Raw genomic sequence first — 13503 nt, 5'->3', positions numbered from 1 at the left:
CCTTCCACAAAGATAACCACTATTGTGACTCGTGTGATAATTATGTTCTTGCCTCTATTTTATAGAGTTTGGCCACCTGAACCTGAATCCCTAAACACTATGTTTTAGCTTAGCCTATTTTTAAACTTTCCAAGTGGAATCAAGTGGCATGATATTTTTGGTGATGGCTTGCTTTTGCTTAACATCGTGTTTTCAGATTCACACATGTGGTGTGTTAGCAGGAGTTAGAATGTACTGTAAAGCACTGCTCTATCTGATTTAAAATTTATTTGTCTATAGTGACCATTAGAGCTGATTCCAGTTTAAACTGTTAAAAAGAATTCTGCTATGACGATACAGTGGGTTACTAAATCCTAATGATAAAATTCCTTGCTTTCCTTTAAAATACAAAAGTTTTGTTAATATTCACCAAAAGAAATGCAAGATTCTATATAACATTGAAAAGCTTCAAGTCTCTCAAATAACTGTAAGGTTTAGCTGTTGGACTATGAGTCCTTGAATGTGCCATTTTATAGAAAATTAGTTCATTTTACCATCTGAGCAATATATTGCTTATTGTAGTAGTTGTCAGTAAAGATAAAATGTTCACCATTAGAATGCCAATTTTTAATCTTTAGAACATTGCTCTTTATTATTTATATAATTAATATAAATTAATTAATTTATAATAACTTATAATTGGCTATAAAAGAATATTTTGAGTCATATTGTTCTCAATAAAAAGTATGTTAAAAGTATGTTTATTAAGTGCTGCTTTAAGTTATGTCTCCTTGGCTTAATTTATCACAATAGCTTTGTTACTTTGAATATAATACAAGGTTAAATTTCTCACCAATTAGATTAATAGAAAGGCAGTACAATAAGTAAATAAAGGAAGGAATTTCTACCAGTGATAATCTTTGTCACCTTATTGGAGAGAAAAGAGAATATAAGATCAGATTACACTATAGGAAAATATATCTTATCTGAAAAACTTTATAAAATGATGACTTTAAAAAAACTGTGGATTTTCAGGGGGACTGTTAATCATAGTTTACAGGTTCTGAGTTTTCCCTTAGAAGTTGCATAATTTTCAAGTCAGAGTAAAGTTGCATTAGTGTATTAAGGGCACATAGATATGGAAACAGTGACAGACTTTATTTTCTCGGGCTCCAAAATCACTGCAGATGGTGACTGCAGCCATGAAATTAAAAGACTCTTGCTCCTTGGAAGAAAAGCTATGACCAACTTAGTATAATAAAAAGCATTACTTTATAATAAAAAACATTACTTTGCCAACAAAGGTCTGTATAGTAAAAGCTATGGTTTCTCCAGTGGACATGTATGGATGCGAGAGTTGGACAATAAAGAAGGCTGAGTGTCAGAGAATTGATCCTTTTGAACTGTGGTGCTGGAGAAGACTCCTGAGAGTCCCATGGACTGTAAGGAGATCAAACCTTTCAGTCGTAAACAAAATCAGTCTTGAATATTGAATGGAAGAACTGGTGCTGAAGCTGAAGCTCCAATATTTTGGCCACCTGATGTGAAGAACTGACTCATAGAAAAGACCCTGATGCTGGGAAAGACTGAAGGCAGGAGGAGAAGGGGACGACAGAGGATGAGATGGTTAGATAGCATCACTGACTTAATGGACATGAGTTTGAGCAAGCTCCAGGAGTTGGTGATGGACAGGGAAGCCTGGCGTGCTGTAGTCCATAGGGTTGCAAAGTGTTGGACATGACTGAGCAACTGAATTGAACTGAACTGATTAATGAATATTCCCTGCTTGTGTTAGGTAAAGTCTGTCAAGGTAATAAAATAGACAAGACTGAATATTAGTTAAGGGATAAGTTTTTAAAATATACTGTCTTTAGTTTGGGAATCACATAACATAATCTGAATACACATGTAAAGAATTGTGGTACTAAACAATAAGATGGAATACCATTGTGAAAAATGCCTGCAGTTGCATTTGTTCATTCAGAATTCAACAACATCCCATCAATAAAATAAAAAATACTCTTTACATAGATGTATATGGGGATAGATAGATAGGTAGCTAGGTATAGATGATTTTATATACATGACTCTGAAACATCATAAAGATTTCATATATCTATATATCTATATATATAATTATCCCTACAGTGTTTGTCATTGTTAATTATGTGCAAAATATTTTTTCTTAAGTGAGATGCAGAAAAACAAAAGTAACTGCCTGATTATGTAAAAATACATTTAGTATTTGCTCTTTAGAGCAAAGAAATAGGGCACAATCCTAAGCAAAATAAAACCTGAGAAATGTTTGGTTAAATGACTTACGTGCTGAAAGGCAAAGCACTTTCTTTTGTTACACATTCATTCAGCAATATCTTTGAAAGCTAGTAGTAATAACTAGCCTTCGTGCCCATTTCCAGATTATCTAAGGGCTGGTATTTGTAAGAAAATACGTTAAGACACAAATAAATGCATTCCACCTGGCTTGGCTTTAAGCAGTTGTGGGCGAGAGGTCAGGGGTAACTGGCTGTCTGTCTGATATGACCATTCGTTCCTGGGGGCCATGGACTGTGGGGCTCCTGTTCAATGGTTCAATGGTACTCATTCAAAGAAAGCCAGGCGACAGTACTGGCCCACATTGCTCCTCTCCTTTCTACAGACATCCTAATGCACACACCTCTATGAAGAGGCTTCCCAGGGCTTTCTCAGCTCTGCGCAGAGACCTGCACAAATTGCTGGGTAGGCTCAGTGTACCTTCCACTGAACGTGGGTTATACTCTGTCAGGCAAATGAGATGAGATAGCCATATATATTTCTGACTTACCAGTGCCCCTTTTAACAAAGGGGAAAAAGACATTTTAGTAGAGAAGCAGATGTTTCCAATTTAAATATTAAAACACAGATTGCTGTGTGGACTCCATATAAATATAATAATGTCAGGTCCAATCATCTGATACACCAATTACAAAAACCAAAAATACCCCAAATTTAGGAAAAACATTTAAGCCCTGACAGAATTATTTATATATTAAGTAAACTGAATAGATCTTAAAATGACTACTAAATAAACAATAACAGTTAATGATATTTTCTATAGAACCAAACATTGCAACTTATATTTATACTACTACTAAGTCACTTCAGTCCTGTCTGACTCTGTGCGACCCCATAGACGGCAGCCCACCAGGCTCCCCCGTCCCTGGGATTCTCCAGGCAAGAACACTGGAGTGGGTTGCCATTTCCTTCTCCAGGGCATGAAAGTGAAAAGTGAGAGTGAAGTCGCTCAGTTGTGTCCGACCCTCAGCGACCCCATGGACTGCAGCCTACCAGGCTCCTCCATCCATGGGATTTTCCAGGCAAGAGTACTGGAGTAGGGTGCCATTGCCTTCTCCAACTTATATTTATAAACCATGGCTATTACACTTCTATACAACAATGGCCGTTATAGCGATCTCATTTAACCAAAAAGTTAAGTTTACTTGTGGTTTGAATAAAATAATAAAAGACATATCTCTAACTCCAAATAGGAAATGTACAAGAGTAAACATTTTTTGACTTATATTGAAGCAATTTTACAGAAACTTTTTTCAGTCTTATAATTAATTTTTATAAAAGTATATTAAAATATGCGTATATATATTACATACATCAACAGATGCCAACTCAGAGGCAATGAAGTAAAGCACACTCTGGATGAAATTCAAATGCAGCATTTCCTAGAACTGAGGAAAAACCAAGCGTTTTCTCAAGTAAATCCTTTGATGACTCATAATGGTGCACTGAATCTAAAGTGACATTTTAAACTAGATGCTAAAGATAATGAATTCAAGACAGTTTGTACCTTATAAATAATTCAAATTTCTGAATGTGTATAGGAGATTATATCCTTAAAAATACAAAGGGACATAAATATATAAGACTCTACCCCTAGTAATTATGAAACTATTAAATGTTTAAAATAGGATTGGCAATAAAATTATTTTATAAACATTGATGAACTCATCCACTTATACAAGTTCTTCACTACTGCAATAGCTTTAAAGTGAATTTTGATAAACTGTTTTGTAAAAGAGTAGAAGATAATGCATATCTTCATTATCTGAATCTCCTGACTTTTATCTTCTGACAGTTTCAGCAATACATTTATCTGATGGTGAAAAACTTTAACAATGCATATTACCACCAAATAATAAAAGCACTAAATGGTGAAATAAGATAGAAATGTGCAAGAAATTAAAAACTAGACATCTCTTTTAAAAATTGTGATAGATCTTTAGGTGTTTGCTCTTTTAACTTGAAATAATTATACATTCACAAGAAGTTTCAAAGAGAGTACAGAAAGGACTCCTGTACCCCTTTACCCAGCTTGCATCCATGGCTACATTGGAGAAGGAAACGGCAACCCACTCCAGTGTTCTTGCCTGGAGAATCCCAGGGATGGGGAAGCCTCGTGGGCTGCCATCTATGGGGTGGCACAGAGTCGGACACGACTGAAGTGACTTAGCAGCAGTAGCAGCAGCAGTGTAACGTCAAAGCCAGAAGTTCATTATTGGTACACATATGCACATGCACACATGTAAAGAACCACCTTTCATCACCACCAAGCTCTCCCTAGTTTTATACTCACCTCTCAGGAAGGAGGTGACCACCATTCCTAGACCCTGGCAATCAATACAATTTTGTCATTCGAGAATGTTGAACAAATGGAATTCTACAGCATGTGACTTTAAAAGTCAGACTTTTTTCACTCAGCTTAATGCACTTGAGATCCATCCAAGTTGCTGTGTGTATTAATAGCTATTGTCCATGGTATGTATGTATGTATCAGAAGTTGTTTATCCATCAACCTATTAAAACATTTCTGTTATTTCCAATTTTTTCACTATTAAACAAAATAAAGGTTCTATGTGTGGTGTTTTGTGTGGGTCTGAGGTGATCTGAGAATATTTCTAAAATGTATTATGACATAAAACTAGAATAACATACAAAATAGGATTAAGCTCCCAGCCATGTGTAAAATATACTATTACTGATAACACAGACATGGACAGGAAAGGCTGGAGATATTTGGATCATTTTTCCAAGACTAGCACTTTTTAAACAAATTTATGTATTTGCCACCACTTTCTCTAATTTTGTGTTTCTTACTTTTTTTCTTCTTTATTGACCCTTAGGGAGACAATATAGATTTTTTTTTTCTCTAATTGCCCCCTTCTTCCATGGCCATTTTATTATCACAGATATGATGGATACCTATTTATATTCTCTCTGTATATCTCTGCTTTATGCATAAAAGAACACTTTTTTTTTAACTGTAAGAAACTATACTCATGGATGAAGGTCATATCAATTGCCAGCTGAGGATTCATACTCCATAGTCATGAAAACAAATCAGTGATCACAGTGTGGCATGCATGACTTGAGAGAAGTGGTAGGTAGCCAATGTCTCACATGTTTTTAAAATGTTTTTAAAATGTTATCCTTTGAAACAGTGGCACTAAGTTGTCCCCCAGGACAGTCCTCCTATGTTAGAACTTGGTTCCTTCCACCGGGGTGTGTGTGTGTGTGTGTGTGTGTGTGTGTGTGTAAGCCTTTGCAAATGTGCACTATATATATATGTATTCATGAGTATATAGAAGAACAATGTTTAAAGGACACAGAAGAAATCAATAACCATGAATGGAATTGGGAGCCTCAGCAGGAAAAACAAATATATTTTCTTCTTATTAAATGCTTTTTAAATTTTTTATTTAATGCTTTATTTTATTTAATGCTTTATTTTTTATTAAATGCTTTTATTAAATGCTTATTTTAATTTCTGTTTTTCTTTTTAATACAATATACATGTACATTTGTCACTTGGTATCCATGGGAGATTAGTTTCAGGACCAAAGTCCATGAATACTCACATATCATAGTTGGCCCTCCGCATTTGAATTACACATTCAAGAGGTCAACCAACCATGGATGGTGTATAGTTGAGCTCTGAACAACATGGATTTGAACTATGTGGGTCCATTTATATACAGATAATTAATGTGTGAATCCACTTATGTGAGGAGTTTAAAATATCCATGCATAAGTGGACCTGCACAGTTCAACCTGTGTTGTTCAAGGGTCAACTGCATTACTTTTTAAATGGAGATGGTATATATATATCACTGTGTAAAAGCACAAATTCCATTTTGTATAGCAGTAATTTATTAATCCAATAACTGAGTATACAAGTCCATTCAAGAGACATTTACAAAAGAAAAGAAAACTCTGAGTAATCATTCAAGACATTTGTATCTTTACTATCCAGGGCATAGAAGCCTTCCTCATTGCAGACAAACTTCCCGCAAAGTTAAAAAAAGATAAAATCAATTCAAATACAGTGCTAAAATGAACTCCTTGTGAGGGAACGAACTTAAACACTGCAGAAGGAAATTCTCTCTTATTTAAATCATACACAATGGGCCCACACCTGCTCACTTTTGCTATGTCAAGCTTTGTTGAGATGGAAAAACTCCAGGGAGAGAGCAGAGCGTGGTAAGGCAGTGAACAGGCCCAAAGCCACCCAGTGGGAGTGAGCAGATTGATGTTGAGCAAAGGTGTCAGGACACATGGCAAAACAGCAGGAGCTTCCTCACCCCTCACTGCTGCTTCGAGACCCTGTTCCTCAGGACCAGGCACAACGCCACATGTCCTCCGGGACGTCTGCATCTACTCTGAGTGCTCCCTGGCACACTGACAGATCTTCAGTAAATGGTAATATCATTGGCAGTCTTTATCACCATCATTTTTGCTATCTTTGGCTCCTTAAACTATGAGAAGGCTACCAAGGTTTTCGACAGAACTATAGCTCCTTTACAATATAGCTAAGATATCCAAATTCAGACCAACCTAATTTTGGAGAATTAATTGGATGCTTCATTAATTGTTCAATAAATTGTGCTGAAGGAGTCTGCGTGCATGAATTTTTTATCTTCCATGGTCAGTCACTGTCAAGCCCTCACTGTCTTGTGGCTTAAGAAAGTCTTATGTATGAGGAATGATAAAAATAAGAAATAAGAAAAGAAATGACCTTTCTAGATGTTACCAACATTCCAACCTTACAAGAGACAAAAAGCCATTTTAACCACATTCTGATTCCTCATCACCTTGGATTTAGATGTTATGATTCCATGTGCACGTCCCCTGATTTAGAGACTTAAGTCTGTATCATGTGGACATCTAATGTTTGTGAGCCTGTTACTAGAATTATCTCATTTACTATATAAATGTCTGTTTTAATATGTCAAAAAAATTAAAAGTGACTTACATTTGCTGAAAGTTGAGATGTGAGGGTGGCAACTTTTTCTTGTGATGCAACCAGCTCTCTCCGTAGTTTATGGATTTGCTGAATGTAATTAAAAAATCAAATCAATATGGTAGTAGATTTTAACTTAAAACTAAGAACTTAGTCCAAAAAAAGCAAACTCTATAATTAGTTCATTCTAATACCACTGTATCAGCACCAATTTCCAAAACTTAAAGAAATGTAAAAACTGGCTGAGTAACAATTAAATGCCACTTATAAGAAGAAAGGCAAGTGCCTGTGTTCACAACTGAAGTTTGAATTGTCACATTAAAGGATGCTTTTTTGTTCATTTGCTGCTTGCTTCAGTGCTTATTTGCCATTGCTATTTGAATCCAGAATCAGTTCACTTTGTCTATTGGTCCTTCTATCTCTAGAAATTTATGGTAATAAAAGCTTTTCTTTTTAAAAATTAAATACACATATATATTTTCTGAGTCTTTTTCTTTTTCTATCCATTTTTGTATGTTTATTTTTATTTCCTATATTTTGATAAGTACTAATAAGCTGTAGAATATTCCCACAGTCACTGAAAGTTGGCTACAATTCAACATTTAATGATTCTATACTTGAAAATAATTTTATTGGCTGGAGTTTTCATTACTAACACTTAGAGAAGCCTTCTCAAATATTTATTATAATGTCATTTATTCAGTGAGTTACTATGAGCTCCAAGCAGAATCGCCTTACAGATTATCCATAGTTTGGAAAAACAGGGGAAAAATCAGTAAAACTGTGTAAATGGCTAGATAAACCAATAACAAAAATATGCTAAAACATTTTCCTTTTTCGGTTCACTCCATACTCAAATAAATTGAACCAAAAAAAGGTGAGAGTATGTATCATTTTTAAGTTTCAGTACTTTCCACAGTTTAATCTGCATGTCTTATGATGCCATGAAAAACAGTGATTAGTAAGGTTAAAATGTTTACAAGAATCTAAGACTAAGTTTACAAGTACACTTTTGGTCTCAAGGGATTTTAATTACTTAGATGCCAAACATTCTACTCTGATGATTCTCATTTCTTCAAAAACAAGTTGCTATTGTTGTAGTTGGACTTTCAAAACACTATCTTAGTTTGAAAGAACATTCTTGGTACAGTTCATTAAGTGCTTATTTTTTCCTACTCATTAGATTTTTGTAGAGAAGAAATGGTGGTCAATATTCAAAGATTCTAAAAAAGAACAAAATTTTAAACTGGGAATAGAAGCAGGGGATATTAATATAATTTCAGTAGATGTGATTCCATTTGACTCCTGTACTTTAAAAAAAAGACACACCGAGATCCAAAGAGAATTTGGGTTCATTCAGATGATAGTGACCACAAATAGTTCTAAGAGGCATCTATTTCATTCTTAAAACAGTACAAAGTCCAAAGAACACTTCTTAAATTTCTATTCTCTATTACATGATTATGTTTCCTTTAAAATTAAGACTACAATAAACCTGAAACTAATGTAAATCATTAAAGAAAATGACCCACTATGGCTATGAATAATTAAAGTGGAGGTGGGTAACTACTAATATGGCAAATAGATGTGGTACTTGTACGCCTTAGTAGCTACACATATTATGATCAATGTAGGAAGCTCTGCCATGTCGCCATACATAAATAATTTAAGTTTTTCAAAATCATATTTACTCTTTGGTCTAGCAATTATACAGATAAAATTGGCATAATTTACACTTTCTCAATATTTTTATTGAAAGTGAAGTCGCTCAGTTGTGTCCGACTCTTTGCGACCCCATGGACTAGAGCCTACCAGGCTCCTCTGTCCATGGGATTTTCCAGGCAATAGTATTGGAGTGGATTGTCATTTCCTTCTCCAGGGGAATCTTCCCGACCCAGGGATCGAACCCAGGTCTCCCTCATTATAGACAGATGCTTTGCCACCTGAGCCAGCAGGGAAGTCCTAATATATATATAGAAAATAAAATATATTTTAATGTACATATTGTAAAGAAAATAGTACAAAACTTTAGAAGACAGATAAAATAAAACTTCAAAGGGAATAGTTCCTTTGCAAAGGCTATTGCCAAAGCATTTTTCTTTGCTCAGGGTAAAACCAATCAAATAGTCATTAGCACATTGTGAATAAAGGCCTAATTGAAGTCCCTCTGCTCTCCTTGGAAGGACAACTTTCAAACAAAGGGAAAGAAAAAGAATGTTCTCTCCAGGTTGCAATCTGATTCGTATGTGATTATAATGAAATACTTGTGAAGTGTGTGATTAGAATAACATACTGCATTAGCCAAGTGATTAGAAGCAGAAAAGTACTGGGACCAAATAATAGATGGACTGAGATGCTGGTAAACTGCATTGTGGGGGTCTAGGGCCTCAAATGTAATACTTGCCATAATCCTGTGATTAGTCTTACAGCAGTGGGGGAAGAGACCACACATTTATTCATGCATCAAAGATTTTTAAGTGATTACTACTAGAGACAACTTAATAGGTGCTGAGTTAAGACCCCAAGCTAGAATGTGAGAAGAGAGTTTGCTTCTAAAAACTTAAGTTTCACTTTCTTTTAAGAGAAAATATCCAAGACTGTTTATCATTGCTGGGTCACCTCTATCAGCAGTGTTGAGTCATGGGCTGTATCACAGAGCCCTCTGGCGGTAGAACTACTCATTTCATCCTAAATGCAATCGAAAATAGTCAACTAAAAATGCTGCTGTGTTCTTACCTCTGAATGAGCCTTCTCTTCAGCCTGTAAAAGATAAAAGGAAAAATAATTTAACTGTAAATAATTAGTATTAATTTATTTCACAGTATAAAAGAATACAATAAATATACTGTGTCATTTAAAATGTTATTTTGGTCTAACGTAAGAATAATAAAATATAAGATATTAAATAAATTAATAGTGAAAGCAGGAACTGTAGAACTGCAATGATATTTATTTATATATAGACCATATTGTATTTTGAAAACATAGGTTATTTGACTGATGGATATATATTGTGTCTTAAAATCTTTAAAAGTATAGAATTAAAAGATGGTGCTACCCTAAGATGCAGACAACAAATAACACAAACAAAAGTTATAAAATTATATTTTATAAAAGGTGAGTGCAGAAAAAAGTAATAGAGGTTTTTGTTTTTTTTTTTTAATACAGATTTTAGGAAATTTGTGCTCCATGAAATCATAGAGATTTTTAGCCAAGACCTAGGAGTCGGAATTTTATTCTGTGATTTATAAATCATAAAGAATACCAAATCCAACTACAGGAAAAACATTTACCTGTACTGACAGCCACAGAAAATCAGCGTATTAGCTACTATTTTGTTTACTTTTTCCTAATGATCATTGGAGAAGGCAATGGCACCCCACTCCAGTACTCCTGCCTGGAAAATCCCATAGACCAAGGAGCCTGGTGGGCTGCAGTCCATGGGGTCGCTAAGAGTCGGATACGGCTGAGCGACTTCACTTTGACTTTTCACTTTCATGCATTGGAGAAGGAAATGGCAACCCACTCCAGTGTTCTTGCCTGGAGAATCCCAGGGACGGGGGAGCCTGGTGGGCTGCCGCCTATGGGGTCGCACAGAGTCGGACACGACTGAAGCGACTTAGCAGCAGCAGCAGCAATGATCATTAAATAAGTTTATTTGGCTGCAAGTCAGCAAAACAGTAAAACACCCAGTTGTGAAGTGGTGAGAAAAGTGGTTGGCAAACACAGGCTCTACAGATGCCAGAAATAAGCACTGCTGTAGGACCTCAAGGGGTGTTTTGGCCTCAGCTGTAGAAAACTCCTAGCTCTGTTTTTCTTCTTCTCACAGGGCTGCAAAAATGCCAATGAGTTACATGTGCCATTATACTTGGGAAGCTCCCTCAACCTGAAAAAAGCTGGAGAATGCATAATATTGCTGAATATTACAAGTCTGTTCACTGCCTCGAGCAGCTCCAAGGCTGAAAAACAATCTCTTACCTCCTATCTCTCTTTTCCAGACACTTCCTGATTAACTGATGCAGAACTACCTGAACCACTTTTTAATTCTTTCATTTCTCCAGAAAACATAAAATGAATCAAAGTAAAATAACTCAGGATATTTTTTTATGCATAAGCACCTCTTTTAAACAGGGTTTTGTTCTTTTATATATTTTCTCTAGTCTTAAAAATATGTATAGTTAGTAAGATACTGGGATAGATAGTAACAAGACTGGGAGATGACTATGGTTCAGATCATGAACTCCTTATTGCCAAATTCAGACTTAAATTGAAGAAAATAGGGAAAACCATTAGACATTCAGGTATAACTTAAATCAAATCCCTTATGATTATACAGTGGAAGTGACAAATAGATTCAAGGGATTAGATCTGATAGACCAGAGTGCCTGAAGAACTATGGATGGAGGTTTGTGGCATTCTACAGGAAGCAGGGATCAAGACCATCCCCAAGAAAAAGAAAGGCAAAAAGGCAAACAGTTGTCTGAGGGAGCCTTACAAATAGCTGTGAAAAGAAGAGAAGTGAAAAGCAAAGGAGAAAAGGAAAGATATACCCATTTGAATGCAGAGTTCCAAAGAATAACAAGGAGAGATAAGAAAGCCTTCCTCAGTGATCAGTGCAAAGAAATAGAGGAAAACAACAGAATGGGAAAGACTAGAGATGCCGTCAAGAAAATGAGAGATACCAAGGGAATATTTCATGCAAAGGTGGGCATAATAAAGGACAGAAATGGTATGGACCTAATAGAAGCAGAAGATATTAAGAAGAGGTGGCAAGAATACACAGAAGAACTATATACAAAAGATCGTCATGATCCAGATAACCATGGTGGTGTGATCACTTACCTAGAGCCAGACCTCCTGGAATGAGAACTCAAGTGGGCCTCAGGAAGCATCACTCCAAACAAAACTAGTGAAGGTGATGGAATTCCAGTTGAGCTATTTCAAATCCTAAAAGATGATGCTGTGAAAGTGCTATACTTAATATTCCAGAAAATTTGGAAAACTCAGCAGTGGCCACAGGACAGGAAAAGTCAGTTTTCATTCCAGTCCCAAGGAAAGGCAATGCCAAAGAATGCTCACACTACTGCATAATTGCACTCATCTCACACGCTTGTAAAGTAATGCTCAAAATTCTCCAAGCCAGGCTTCAACAGTACATAACCCATGAACTTCCAGATGTTCAGGCTGGATTTAGAAAAGTCAGAGGAACAAGAGATCAAATTGCCAACATCTGTTGGATCATCAAAAAAGTAAGACAGTTATGAGAAGCATCTACTTCTACTTTATTGACTATGCCAAAGCCTTTGACTGTGTGGATCACAACAAACTGGGAAGTTTTTCAAGAGATGGGGGGAATACCAGACCACCTGACCTGCCTCCTGAGAAATCTGTATGCAGGTAAAGAAGCAACAGTTGCATCTGGACATGGAACAACAGGCTGGTTTCAAATTGGGAAAGGAGTACATCAAGGTTGTATATTGTCACACTGCTTATTTAACTTATATGCAGAGTACATCATGAGAAACACTGGGCCAGATGAAGCACAACCTGGAATCAAGATTGCCAGGAGAAAGATCAATAACCTCAGATATGCAGATGATACTACCCTTATGGCAGAAAGCAAAGAGAAACTAAAAAGCCTCTTGATGAAAGTGAGAGAGGAAAGTGAAAAAGTTGGCTTAAAACTCAACATTTAGAAAACTAAGATCATGGCATCTGGTCCCATCACTTCATGGCAAATAGATGGGGAAACATTGCAAACAGTGACATACTATTTTGGGGGGGCTCCAAAATTACTGAAGATGGTGACTGCAGCCATGAAATTAAAAGTCACTTGCTCCTTGGAAGAAAAGTTATGACCAACCTAGACAGCATATTAAAAAGCAGAGACATTACTTTGCCAACAAAGGTCCATCTAGTCAAAGCTACGGTTTTTCCAGTAGTCATGTATGGATTTGAGAGTTGGACTATAAACACAACTGAGTGCTGAAGAATTGATGCTTTTGAACTGTGTTGGAGAAGACTCTTGAGAGTCCCTTGGACTGCAAGGAGATCCAACCAGTCCATCCTAAAGGAAATCCTGAATATTCATTGGAGGGACTAATACTGAAACTGAAACTTCTGAAACACCAGATGCGAAGAACTGACTCATTGGAAAAGACCCTGATGCTAAGAAAGATTGAAGGCGAGAGGAAAAGGGGATGACAGAGGATGAGATGGTTGGATGGCACACCGAC

The 13503-nt window shown here is 36.1% G+C and overlaps 1 protein-coding gene across 7 annotated transcripts in view; it reads right to left on the bottom strand.

Moving 5' to 3' along the window:
• NAV3 (neuron navigator 3) overlaps window positions 1–13503 on the bottom strand; it is an 893819-nt gene that overhangs the window by 64621 nt on the left and 815695 nt on the right. For all 7 annotated transcript variants that reach the window (XM_059886494.1, XM_059886491.1, XM_059886495.1 and 4 more), the window contains 2 exons: window positions 10004–10027; window positions 7280–7357 (listed from right to left, as the gene is read on the bottom strand). In XM_059886494.1, coding sequence (XP_059742477.1) covers window positions 7280–7357; window positions 10004–10027 — 102 coding nt within the window. The remainder of the gene's footprint in view (window positions 1–7279; window positions 7358–10003; window positions 10028–13503) is intronic.

This window comes from Bos taurus, chromosome 5, assembly GCF_002263795.3.
Source record: "Bos taurus isolate L1 Dominette 01449 registration number 42190680 breed Hereford chromosome 5, ARS-UCD2.0, whole genome shotgun sequence".
NCBI classification, from domain to species: Eukaryota; Metazoa; Chordata; class Mammalia; order Artiodactyla; family Bovidae; genus Bos; species Bos taurus.
Note: the sequence above shows the minus strand (reverse complement) of the source record. Positions and strands in the feature narration are given on the sequence as shown.